Source organism: Lissotriton helveticus, chromosome 12, assembly GCF_964261635.1.
Source record: "Lissotriton helveticus chromosome 12, aLisHel1.1, whole genome shotgun sequence".
NCBI lineage: Eukaryota > Metazoa > Chordata > Amphibia > Caudata > Salamandridae > Lissotriton > Lissotriton helveticus.
Window position 1 is genome coordinate 23330012 of NC_136073.1, and position 13737 is coordinate 23343748.

At 50.8% G+C, this 13737-nt stretch overlaps 1 protein-coding gene across 1 annotated transcript in view; it reads left to right on the forward strand.

Moving 5' to 3' along the window:
* Positions 1–13737, forward strand: part of HAPLN4 (hyaluronan and proteoglycan link protein 4) — a 92359-nt gene that overhangs the window by 56270 nt on the left and 22352 nt on the right. Inside the window, exon 4 of the mRNA XM_078670321.1 lies at positions 1109–1411. Within this exon, the coding sequence (XP_078526447.1) occupies positions 1109–1411 (303 nt within the window). The remainder of the gene's footprint in view (positions 1–1108; positions 1412–13737) is intronic.

Here is a 13737-nt window from a genome sequence, read left to right on the forward strand (position 1 = left end):
GAAGTCTTGTTTAGAAAACTTATTGGTAAGTTTCAATTCCCGCAGCTGTGCGCTGCTTATATACACAGTTAATCAACAGGGAGGGATGAGGATTTAAAGTGTCCGTTTCTTTCCCCAAAGTAATCAATTTTTAATCAACAAAAGTGGACACTTGTAACACTGCTCAACCTTTGGTGCACTTAAAATCCATCATATTAAACATGAAATGTTTGCTTTCTCAGTGCATCTTCACAACATTCAAATACTTCCCAGGAAGTTCTTATATTTACAAATTAATGTGTAATAAGACTGCCCTTATATGTGATGTTTATGGACGTGCATTTACACTATATGTTGCATCTTCTTCTTCCGGGTCATCCACAGGGGCCAGAGGCAGGTCTTCCTACTCTAGCGGCTGCAGTCTGACGTCAGCCAATCAGTGGGTCCTGTGTCCAAGGCTAGCTGAGGCATATTTGGGTACTCCTAAGAGGCTGCTTCAAACTGCTGAACTGTTGGTTAATGTCTGGAATTGCGCATTGGTTATATAGCCTTGTAGCCCGCCGTAGAGGGCTATACCGGCAATTAAAGGCCCTCTAAGGCGTTAAAGGCCCGAGCCGAAGGCGAGGGCCTTTAACAAGGGAGAGGGACTTTAATAGCCGGTATAGCCCAGCTACGAAGGGCTATAAGGCTATTAGAACATTCTGCCATTAGAAGGCAGAATGTTCTAACAAAAAAGAACAAAGCCTTATGGGAGCGTGAGGGGATTGGAATCCCCTTAGGGTCCCTGAAGCCTTTGTTCACAGCCAGAGCTGTGAACAAAGAAACATTGGAATTTTGGAGCACCAGGCTTATACCAGCCATTATAAGCCCAGAGCACTCCCTTTTTTCAATGGAGCTCCCAACATTCCAATGTTCTAATATCGGATATAGGCTAGCGGTTAATATCGGGTATTGGGCATCCTTCATAATACAGCAATTGCAGGCACACCTGGCAGCTAGCTGCTGTAGAATAAAATCATCAAATGCGTTGCTTTGGAAAATCACTGCGGACCTTGCTGACTTTTAACAATCCTAGTCATTTCTTTGGCAATTGTAGAATTACTGCCTCTTTTTGTCTCTTTCCACACAGGTGTGGTGTTTCCGTACCACCCAAGGCTTGGCCGATACAAACTCAATTTCCACGAAGCGCAGAGGGCCTGCTTGGAGCAGGATGGCATCTTGGCCTCCTACGACCAGCTTCACGAGGCCTGGGTGGAAGGGCTGGACTGGTGCAACGCCGGATGGTTGGATGACGGCTCGGTGCAGTACCCCATCTCCAACCCCCGTGAGCAGTGCGGCAAGAAGGGCACCGCCGTCGGAGTGCGAAATTATGGCTACCGCCATAAGGACGACGAGCTCTACGATGCCTTCTGCTTCACCTCCAACCTCAACGGTAAGTCCTGCTTTGGAATCCAGCAAGAGAGGCCTGCACCCCAGCCTACTGTTGGCCTCAGTCCTGTGCCTTAGAAGGTTCAGGAAAAGCCTGTAGTGCCTGAATGATCATTTTGATGCTGTGTATACCTGGTTTAAAAAAAAAAAAAAGATAAGTCCCTGGGCCTTCGTCAAAAGGCCACTGCAGCTTACATCACCCATTGCCCCTGCCAGCGCTGCCAACAACAGTACCTGCACGACTACTATCACACACCAACAATTGTGACAAATCAGACTATTTCAGATCCCAAAGCTGTACGAATGGCTTGGGTGGCAGGTATTTGTAGTTTTTAAAGTTTGTAGAATTAATAAATAACTGATGTCTGCTCATCTCTAAATTACACAAACAGTGCCACCCTGTGGCAGACTGTCATAAGTGCTGGTTTAGACCATTAAGTGCCGGTGCCGAGCAGTGGAAACCACAGGCTCAAATTATGCACTGTTTCTATGTTTTTCATGGGGATCTTAGGCATCTGGTTTGTCTACATTTAAGTAAACAATCCCAGAGGTCAAAGACAACCAGGATGTAAGAGGCTGGCGTTTGTTTGGGATTTGAGTGACCTCAGAGGCTATGGTTGGTCAGGAGTCATGTGGCCCCAGAAGCTGGGGTTGTTCGGGAATCGTGTGGCCCCAGAAGCTGGGGTTGTTCGGGAATCGTGTGGCCCCCGAGGCTGGGGTTGTTCAGGAGTCGTGTGGCCCCCGAGGCTGGGGTTGTTCAGGAGTCGTGTGGCCCCAGAAGCTGGGGTTGTTCGGGAATCGTGTGGCCCCAGAAGCTGGGGTTGTTCGGGAATCGTGTGGCCCCAGAAGCTGGGGTTGTTCAGGAGTCATGTGGCCCCCGAGGCTGGGGTTGTTCGGGAGTCGTGTGGCCCCCGAGGCTGGGGTTGTTCGGGAATCGTGTGGCCCCAGAGGCTGGGGTTGTTCGGGAGTCGTGTGGCCCCAGAGGCTGGGGTTGTTCGGGAGTCGTGTGGCCCCCGAGGCTGGGGTTGTTCGGGAGTCGTGTGGCCCCCGAGGCTGGGGTTGTTAGGGAGTCGTGTGGCCCCCGAGGCTGGGGTTGTTAGGGAGTCGTGTGGCCCCCGAGGCTGGGATTGTTCGGGAGTCGTGTGGCCCCCGAGGCTGGGATTGTTCGGGAGTCGTGTGGCCCCCGAGGCTGGGATTGTTTGGGAGTCGTGGGGCCCCAGAGGCTGGGGTTGTTTGGGAGTCGTGTGGCCCCCGAGGCTGGGGTTGTTTGGGAGTCATGTGGGCCCCGAGGCTGGGGTTGTTTGGGAGTCGTGTGGCCCCAGCGGCTGGGGTTGTTTGGGAGTCGTGTGGCCCCCTAGGCTGAGGTTATTGGGGAGTCGTGTGGCCCCCGAGGCTGAGGTTGTTGGGGAGTCGTGCGGCCCCCGAAGCTGGGATTGTTGGGGAGTCGTGTGGCCCCCGAAGCTGGGATTGTTGGGGAGTCGTGCGGCCCCAGAGGCTGGGGTTGTTCGGGAGTCGTGTGGCCCCCGAGGCTGGGATTGTTTGGGAGTCGTGTGGCCCCCGAGGCTGGGATTGTTTGGGAGTTGTGTGGCCCCAGAGGCTGGGGTTGTTCGGGAGTCGTGTGGCCCCCGAGGCTGGGGTTGTTCGGGAGTCGTGTGGCCCCCGAGGCTGGGGTTGTTCGGGAGTCGTGTGGCCCCAGCGGCTGGGGTTGTTCGGGAGTCGTGTGGCCCCAGCGGCTGGGGTTGTTCGGAAGTCGTGTGGCCCCAGAGGCTGGGGTTGTTCGGAAGTCGTGTGGCACCAGAGGCTGGGGTTGGTCGGAAGTCGTGTGGCCCCGAGGCTGGGGTTGTTCGGGAGTCGTGTGGCCCCGAGGCTGGGGTTGTTCGAGAGTCGTGTGGCCCCCGAGGCTGGGGTTGTTCGGGAGTCGTGTGGCCCCCGAGGCTGGGGTTGTTCGGGAGTCGTGTGGCCCCAGCGGCTGGAGTTGTTCGGGAGTCGTGTGGCCCCAGAGGCTGGGGTTGTTCGGAAGTCGTGTGGCACCAGAGGCTGGGGTTGTTCGGGAGTCGTGTGGCCCCGAGGCTGGGGTTGTTCGGGAGTCGTGTGGCCCCGAGGCTGGGGTTGTTCGGGAGTCGTGTGGCCCCGAGGCTGGGGTTGTTCGGGAGTCGTGTGGCACCAGAGGCTGGGGTTGGTCGGAAGTCGTGTGGCACCAGAGGCTGGGGTTGGTCGGAAGTCGTGTGGCCCCGAGGCTGGGGTTGTTCGGGAGTCGTGTGGCCCGAGGCTGGGGTTGTTCGGGAGTCGTGTGGCCCCCGAGGCTGGGGTTGTTCGGGAGTCGTGTGGCCCCCGAGGCTGGGGTTGTTCGGGAGTCGTGTGGCCCCCGAGGCTGGAGTTGTTCGGGAGTCGTGTGGCCCCAGAGGCTGGGGTTGTTCGGAAGTCGTGTGGCACCAGAGGCTGGGGTTGGTCGGAAGTTGTGTGGCCCCAGAGGCTGGGGTTGTTGGGGAGTCGTGTGGCCCCAGAGGCTGGGGTTGTTGGGGAGTCGTGTGGCCCCCGAGGCTGGGGTTGTTGGGGAGTCGTGTGGCCCCCGAGGCTGGGGTTGTTGGGGAGTCGTGTGGCCCCCGAGGCTGGGGTTGTTGGGGGGTCGTGTGACCCCCGAGGCTGGGGTTGTTGGGGAGTCGTGTGGCCCCCGAGGCTGGGGTTGTTGGGGAGTCGTGTGGCCCCAGCGGCTGGGGTTGTTCGGGAGTAGTGTGGCCCCAGCGGCTGGGGTTGTTCGGGAGTCGTGTGGCCCCAGCGGCTGGGGTTGTTCGGGAGTCGTGTGGCCCCCGAGGCTGGGTTTGGTAGGGTTGCAGTCATTCCAGAGGCTGGAGGTGGACCGGGTCCCAGAGGCCGGGTTTGGACCGGTTCTGGTGTCCAGTTGGTCAGATTCACAGGAGCTGAAGTCGGCCAGGAACTCCTGGGCCCGGCTCCCGGTGAGACAACGGCCTCCGTAGCCTGGTAGAACAACATCACTTGTCAGACCGATCATGCTCCGTTGTGAACAATGCCTTCACAGATGTTATTTCACGCTGGCTGGCCGCAGAGCTGCACATCTCGCGCTGAGACATGGCTCATGAAACCTATTAAATGAGAGAACACCTCTGGACAGCCGGCTACCTCGGCCCCTCCCCGGGCCCTCCGTGAGCTGCGCCCTAATGAGCACATTAGGTGCAAATGCCTTTTTCAAACATTTTCCCACCTCTGCTGCAGGGGCCTCTGGGACATGAAGGGGCTGTGGGGTTATGGAGGCATCTGGTCAGCTACATCTGTGGCTAGGAAACCATGAGTCTGAATATAGACGAGGCCACAGGCCGGTTGATTCTAGGTGCTTTATCCCGCTGTGCCACAATCTGCAAGTACTGGGAATGTAAAACACAGCCCAGTACACAGATTTGTGGCATACGTACCATCTGTACAGCATGCTGCCCAGTGCATAATTTGAGCTGGTGGTTTCCAGTGCTTGGTACTGACACTGAATTGTCAACATCTGCATTTTTGATGTTGTGCCACATGGTGGCGCTGTTTGTGTTATTTAGAGATGAGCAGAACAACAGATATTTATAAATTGAATATGCAATGGAAACCACTAATACCTGCTGCCCAAGCCATCCTTATAGTTTTGGGGGGCCTCAAATAGTCTAAATTGTCACTTACACGTGGGGAATGTTATGAGCAGCACGGTCAGTGGGTGGTGCAAGCTGCAGTGGCCTCCTGACGTGGCCCCTGGCACTTACTTTTTTTCCAGCGTAAGCACTGCTTCTGCCAATGAACAAAAGTGCTGGACACCGGTCTGAGCTCACCCCGAGGCTCTCAGAGATTCTTCTTCGGGTCCATCTACCTGCTTCCCCCTTTTGTATCTGAAGACCGGCCCCTGCCGGCAGGATACATTGCACCCTGCAGGTCAGTAATACTCTGAAAGTAGGACCCCTGGTCAACAGCAACAGTGGGCTGGTGTTTACTCGACTCAGCACTAACATTAAAAAGATGTTAAATAAACTGGCAATCCTTTATCTAAATGTTAAATAAAGTTAAAGACAGGAAGTAACTACGTTGTATTTTAATAACATGCAGAACCATTTTACCTCAGTACATCAGATATTATATATATATATATATATATATATATATATATATATATATCATTCAGAATTTTTTTTTTAAAGTGATAGATTTCAATTTAGAGACATTCATTCTTTCCACCTCCCTCTGCCTTTTGACCCTCAGTGAGACATGCTGTAGAACTCGCTCCTTTCCTAGCCAACCCCCTGGCAAGTTGTGTTTCCTCCGGCATCCCGCGACTGTCTCTGATTGCAATGATACCTCTGTCTCCACACAAGATACTCACGGGCGGACCTACAGTCGCCCTCCCATCGCCGAGATCCCCTTGTCGGAGCAAAAAAGCAAAATATTGTGCTGTGACTGAACCAGCATTGGGTTTTTGATCTGGCAGAGGCATGTATGACTGACCTCAGCAACAGTGAGGGACAGATAGCCCACAATCATACACCCACACACTATTCCTCCACCCCAAAATAATTTACACCCTCAATGATCTAATAATCATGTGAGAGAGATTCATGTTGGAAGAAGTTTACCCTAGGTTGGGCTCCAAGTGTCATAATTTTGCGATTCAACGCCTCTGCTTTAGAAAAGCTTTCCAACCTAGGAAACCATGAGCAGGGAACTCCTGGTCACAGGACACCATGCCTCCAGTCATGCTCTTTCATTTAGAAAACCAGTGGATCCTGGGAGTTGTAGTCTTGGTTTGCAATGCATCAATTGGACTAACCAACTTGATTGCACTGACTTGTATTCAGACAGCCCATGCTCACATAAGCCTAGATATTAGGCACTGAATTCAAAAGCATTATTTAATGTTTTTAAGGTTTAGCTCTTCATGAATAGCCATCACCCTATCGACTTCTGGAAGGATTTCCTTATATTTCAGAAATGTACTGTTGTTGGAGTGGAATGATGCACGGGTGTCTTAATAGGAAGGATCACCACCGAGTCCTTTGCCGATGCTACACGCGAGCACAGTGCTTCTGTTCTCACCACTATGTGGATCACGGTCATGCAACATGACTCTGTACCATTTCCTGCATGAACTTTTCTTATTTACACTTTCCTCTTTTATGTTGCCCCTACTGCTGTTTTCTGACCTTATTGAGGCTTTAAATTCTTTTTTATCTCTTTATTAATTGTTACCCCTGATGAAGGGTGTTTCACCCAAAATGCATTGGGTCATACCAGCAAAATAAACCTCAACTCATAGTCTTTTATAATGATACATTTTGCAAATTTCATTTACAAGTGTGGAGTAACGTTTGTATCTGCCTTGGAAACTTGTAATTGACATGTTTTTGAATAAACTGTGCATAACAGTCTGATTACTACTCTGTTTGAATTTGTTTGCAATTTGTTGAAACTAGCATAAGGATTGTTTGATTTTGGAACCCTCCGGCAGCTAGTTGTGCGTTCCAGTTCTAGTTCACCGTTGGGTGGACTAACCCATAGCAATTGATTACGCAAGCAGAAGCAGGACCCTCTCCAGGAGTGCATGGGATCATTTTTTGTAATAATTTCTTGTCGACAAATGGTTAACTAAGTGCATTATAACAACATTTTTCGATGTATCAGTAATAGACTCTTCTCCTCGCCTTACCCAAGCGGGTGGTGAAGGACGCCTGTTGAATTTGAGGAGCGACTATCTCGGGTACTCTTGCGGGCCAAACCGGCTTCCTGCTTCATTGCTCAGTTTCCTTTCGTTTCCCCGGAGCTCGGCAGGCATGAAAAGGGTTAAAACATGATCCATATTAATCTTGCTGCCCCAGGGGCACTTTTTTCCAAGATCTGCTGCTCATTTCTCAGGAATCAATGGATCAATAACTCTTCGTGGAAAGGTCGGTGCTCCTGGGATGTCAGATGGAAAACAAGAAGCCTCCTGGCTCATTCCTTATCCCCTATGGACCCCATCCAATACTTACCTTTCAATAGCCACAGGTCAGGGGTGGAAGGTCGGCTCGCTGTCTGGACTAGAGATGTATGGGGACAGAGAGGAGTGGCAGCCACATTTATCTTTTTGAAAGACTGTACACTTTGGGGCGCAAAGCGTTCCTGTTATGTTAATTGTATTTATCGTGGCATATGCATTGCTTCTTGGCATTGTAGAAGCAAACAACCCAACAATCCCTTGAGGAGTCACATTACACACTGAAAGATTGTTTCTTATTATCACAAAAGCGAATAGAAAACCACACATAACTGAGTTGGAAGCTGCTACTGTACAACAAGACAATAGGGTAATGCCACCAGTATAATCAAGAAAAAGAGGACAACAATGTGTATATGTGTCGATTCATGGACAAACCATGGAGCATTTTTACAAGAACTGTAGTATTGACATTGATGCGTCAGATTTCTTGTGCCTGCTGCAAATGCCCTAACGATGCCATGGATGCTCTATATTTAAAATACAGTGCTCCATGGCACAAGGAATCACGGATGCGTCCGGAATTCGGACGCATCTTTTGGCCCTAAAGTGACACGTTGCTGGAGTTGTTTGTTAGACCAACGCAACTCCAGCAATGCCTCAGAACACAGAGGCGAATCCCATGTTAAAAGCCATGCGTCGATCCTTACGCCTTGTTTCGAGGAGCTATAGGGATTTTGACGCAGTCACCTCATAGAGTAACGGAGTCAACTCATAGATGTGTCAGTTTGTAAATATGGAGCAGTGTGCCACCGCTGCGTCAAATGAAATTACTCTGCGGTGGCGCTAGCTTTTTGTAAATATGCCCCCATGTTTACCCTGAGTTTAATTCCGGCCAGCAGTGGATGGTAATGCTTAAACCTTCATGGGTCGGATTCCAGCTTACAATGGTTTGTAACAGGAAAGCTCCGGACTATGGCATTGTGTCCACTTTACAAAATGGAGGGAGGAATTATTTCACTGTAGTGCTTGGGTTGACAATAGAAAGATTTTCAGCCGATAAGCAACATTTAATAGTATTTATTTAAGCACCTCGTAGCATGTGCCCTAGGGATGGAATTGTATCTAGGCCATGAGTAGCTTCTTTACTTGGTGTAGAAACAGCGCTTGATGTCACAGGAAGGGGATGATCCACAAGGCCGGACTGGCTGTACCCGGCATCCGGCGTTTCCCTGGGAGGCTGGTTTTGTAGCAGTCCAGCAGTTTTAAAACCACTGCAACGTTCCTTGTATATTCAGCAGTTTTGTGCAAAAACAAAAGTGTCAAGTTAACTCTGGTGATTAATGTTCCTGCTGGTGGGAAATGGGAGTTTTGTCTAGTGGCAGTTTTGACTCATCTAAGGTGGCACAGAGGGTTAAAAGTCCTGCTGCAAAAAAAGTGTACCATGCTTATCAAAGAATTTTTTTTTATGTGCATTGCTCATCAGAGGGTTACTGCTTTTGCCACAGAGATTCTTTTGTTACTGTGCAGTTCATAATTTACAATAGTAATCTAGCCAGGGCCGGACTGGGAACCAAAACCAGCCCCGGCAAAGTGCTCGGCTGGCCCACCGGGGGGTAGGTGTGACCGAGCTCTTTGCCGGGGCCGATTTTGCAGCTATGCTGCATAAACGGCCCTGTAACAAAAACGGCCCTCAGCGGCCCAAAACCTGCCCCCACCCTTGCAGCGCACCGGGGGATTGCCCGGTGCCCGCAACGGCCAGTCCGGCCCTGAACCTAGCACAGTGAGCCATGAACTGCCATCAAAATGCTGCAGGGTACAGGTTAGAAAGTTATGTTTTTTCCTGGTCTTTCATTATCCTGATGTTGCAAAAAAAGGTTTGTTTAGGTATAAATAACATCTTATTATTAAAGTCAACCCTTCCCACTGTGTTATGTTCTGAATCCTGAGTTTGTGCTTCTCCAGACCACGCACTCTTAAAAAGTACCTACCAGTATGGAAGATCTGTGAATCCTACACCTTGTAGCCTCCTTTGTCTTTGTAACATTTGCTATACAATGATTTACACGTGTGATTTATTGTCTATGTATGTATGTGTGATGTACAGTGCACCCTACACTGGTATGAGAGGTGCTATAAAACAAATAAAATACATGTAGGACAGGGGTTATGGAGAAGAGAGGCACTGTTGGAGGGGGATAGTTAGGGAATCATTGAAGAGCCCGAACAAATATTGTCGTATCCTGGTGCACAGTAAGGCCATCATTTACTATACTTTACAAGCTAATGCAATTGAATATATAATGACAAATGTTTGGTGGTATGCTCCATTTTTCCCCAAATGTTCTTTGAGGAATTCCCCCCGCCTCCCTTTGTGGTGGTCAGGCTCACTCGCTATGCACCGTATGGAGGCTGGTCTGACAACATTTTTCAGGAATGCTTTGGGTTCCCAGTCCGGCCCTGATGGTGAACTGGCCGTCAGAAAGAAACGAGTGGTGGCGGCAAACGGTTCTGGAGGGACGGTGGAGCCATAGATTGGGGAGGTCTAGGGGTATCATCTCCCTCCATATCTGGAAGAGGCAGAATGTCGGGCATGAGGTGGAGTGCAAGAGTCTGCCGGGGAGGTTTTGGAATGCTGAGGCTATAATACAGTTGTAGATGCGATACAGGACTGCAAAGGTAAACCGGCCTCATTTTTTGCCTGTTAAGAATTAGTGTGGAAGTGGTGTTCTGCCCTTTTTTTTTTAAGCAGGAGCAAAAACAGGGCACAAGAGTGTGGTCTAGTTTGGGGATAATGAGTGTCAACCACTGCCACATGGAGGTTTGGAGAGCTAGTACAATCGTAGACGAAGGAAGACCAGGCATCCTCTCAGGTTTGCGCTCGTCCTGAGTACTGTCAGTACGACTCCCCTAGACTCTGTACTCATCCTCTCAGTGCTGTCCTCACTCCTCCCACAGTTTCTGCACTCATTCCCTCAGTGTCTGCACTCATTCCCTCAGTGTCTGCACTCATTCCCTCAGTGTCTGCACTCCAGCCCCTCAGTGTCTGCACTCCAGCCCCTCAGTGTCTGCACTCCAGCCCCTCAGTGTCTGCACTCCAGCCCCTCAGTGTCTGCACTCCAGCCCCTCAGTGTCTGCACTCATTCCCTCAGTGTCTGCACTCATTCCCTCAGTGTCTGCACTCAGACCCTCAGTGTCTGCACTCCAGCCCCTCAGTGTCTGCACTCCAGCCCCTCAGTGTCTGCACTCCAGCCCCTCAGTGTCTGCACTCCAGCCCCTCAGTGTCTGCACTCCAGCCCCTCAGTGTCTGCACTCAGACCCTCAGTGTCTGCACTCCAGCCCCTCAGTGTCTGCACTCCAGACCCTCAGTGTCTGCACTCCAGCCCCTCAGTGTCTGCACTCCAGCCCCTCAGTGTCTGCACTCCAGCCCCTCAGTGTCTGCACTCCAGCCCCTCAGTGTCTGCACTCAGCCCCTCAGTGTCTGCACTCCAGCCCCTCAGTGTCTGCACTCCAGACCCTCAGTGTCTGCACTCCAGACCCTCAGTGTCTGCACTCATTCCCTCAGTGTCTGCACTCCAGACCCTCAGTGTATTTTCAATCCATTATTCACTCATGGATACAGATTCTACTCAGTTTTTCTGGACTCACAGCACTTTCTACTCATGCAAAGGGTAGAAAATTGTCAATGAACCCTGACTCTAGAGAAGAAATGTATGTTCAAATTGGAATACTGGAATATAGGAATGATGTCTGGAGATAATTAATACAGTTCATTTAAATCAGTGCTACAAAGTAAAAAAAATATATACGTGTTGCCTGTTGAAGTCCAATTTTGAGGATGGAATGTGTTGGCTGGGAGGACATCTTTGTTGAACATGGAAGAATAAAGGATTGAAAATAATTGTGTCTCGAGTGTCCCTTTTTCAAGTTCAGATTGACTGTGTTTTTTTCGTTGTTTTTCTTTTCCCTTCCTTACTCTTTATTTCCTTTTTCCTTTTCTTGCCTTCTTTCCGTCAAGCTTTCCTTTTTTTTAATTTCATTCTTTCTTAAGTTCTTTCCTACTTCCTCCATTCTTTCATTATTTCCCTTCCTTCTTTCCTTTATTGTTTTTTGCTTCCTTCATATTTTTTCATTCTTTAATTCTTTCCTTCCTTCTATTGATTCTTTCCTTTAAATATTTTTGCGTTTTCTTGTCTTCTTTCCTCATTGAATTTTTTCCTTTCTTTATTCTTTGAAAAAGGAAATATTTCTTTCTTTCTCTAGGTATTCATATTTCCCTTATTTCTTTTTCTCCTGTCTTTCTTTCTTCTTCCATTCTTTATCTTCTTATTGCTTTTTTACCTTTCTTGCTTCTGTCCTTTTCCTTCTTTGATTTCTTCCTTTCATTTTCTTTCCCTCACTGGTTCCTTCTTTTTTGTCTTTTCCTTCCTTCTTCCCATCTTTCCTTTTTTCTCTAATTCCTTCCTGCCTTCACTTCTTTCCTTCCACCTCTTTTGTACACCAGACATCGCCATCGCCATCCCACAAGGCTACAAGATCTCCCGCAGAGACCGCGACAACGGAGTAGGAGGGGGAATCGCGATCGTCCACAAAGACTCCATCAGAATCTCAACTAACACCGACGACACCCACACCACCGCCGAGCACATGCACTTCCAGATTCACACCGACCCCAACACGACCCTCAGAGGAACTCTCATCTACAGATCTCCTGGACCCCGACCACAGTTCAGCGACACCAGCGCCGACCTCATCAGCACCCACGCCCTCGCCTCCACAGACTACATCCTCCTCGGGGACCTGAACTTCCACCTCGAGAACAACAACGACGCCAACTCCACCACCCTGATCGACAACCTCGCCAACCTTGGACTCAAACAGCTCGTGACGACACCCACCCACGTCGCCGGACACACACTGGACCCCATCTTCTCCGCAAGCCCCCATGTCTCCTTCAACCACACCACCAAACCCCACTGGACCGACCACAGGTGCGTCCACTTCACCTTCAGGAAACCCACCACACACCACCGCACCCAACAGCTGCCATGCCGCTGCTGGGGCAAGGTCACCGAGGACCAACTGATGACCACCCTCACCCGGAGACCACCCACCGACCCAGACACCGCTGCGACCAACCTCACACAGTGGATCAACGACTGCGCCAACACCCTCACCCCTCTCAAGACCTCCACAACCAACCACACCAACAAGAAAGCCACCTGGGTCACAGAAGACCTCCAAACCTCCAAGCACACCTGTCGGAAGCTGGAGAAGAAATGGCTCCACGACCGAACACCAGACAGCCACACAGCCCTTAAGAGCGCCATCCGCAGACACCACCAACTCATCAGGACAGCCAAGAGGACCGCCTTCAAGGACCGCCTTCAAGGACCGCCTAGACAACAACGCACACAAAACCAAAGAGCTCTTCAGCATCATGAAAGAATTCTCCAACCCCAGCTCCAACACCAATGACATCCCACCATCACAAGACCTGTGCGACTCCCTGGCCACCTTCTTTCAACGCAAGATCACCGACATCCACCACAGCATCAACTCCGACCCCTCCGCACCCACCACCGAGTCCACCGCCCCTGCGACTACCACCCGTACCAGCCACCTGACCACTTGGTCCAGCATCAGCGACGAAGACACCATGAACTCCATCCACTCCGGATCCCCATCGGACCCCTGCACTCACCACGTCTTCAACAAGGCCAGCACCACCATCGCGCCCCACCTCCGGTAACCCATCAACTGCTCCGTCGAGACAGCCACCTTCCCAGAAATCTGGAAGCATGTCGAGATAAGCGCCCTTCTGAAGAAGCCCAAAGCGGACCCCAAAGACCTCAAGAACTTCCGGCCCATTTCCCTGCTCCCGTTCCCGGCAAAAGTAACAGAGAAGATCGTCAACAAACAGCTAACCCGCTACCTTGAAGACCACAATATCCTGGACCCCTCCCAATCCGGTTTTCGCAGCAACCACAGCACCGAGACCGCCCTCATCGCCGCCACTGACGACATCCGGGCCTTGATGGACAAAGGAGAAACAGCCACCCTCATCCTCCTGGACCTATCAGCAGCCTTTGACACAGTCTGCCACCGCACCCTATCAACACGCCTCCAGGACGTCGGCATTCAAGAGAGGCCCTGGCCTAGACCACATCCTTCCTCTCCAGAAGAACCCAGAGCGTCCGCCTCCCACCCTTTCGCTCAAGAACCACCGAGATCATCTGCGGCGTTCCACAGGGATCCTCCCTCAGCCCGACGCTGTTCAATATCTACATGGTTCCTCTAGCTCACGTCGCATGACAGCATAACCTCAACATCATCTCCTACGCCGACGACACCCAGCTAATCATATCCCTCACCAA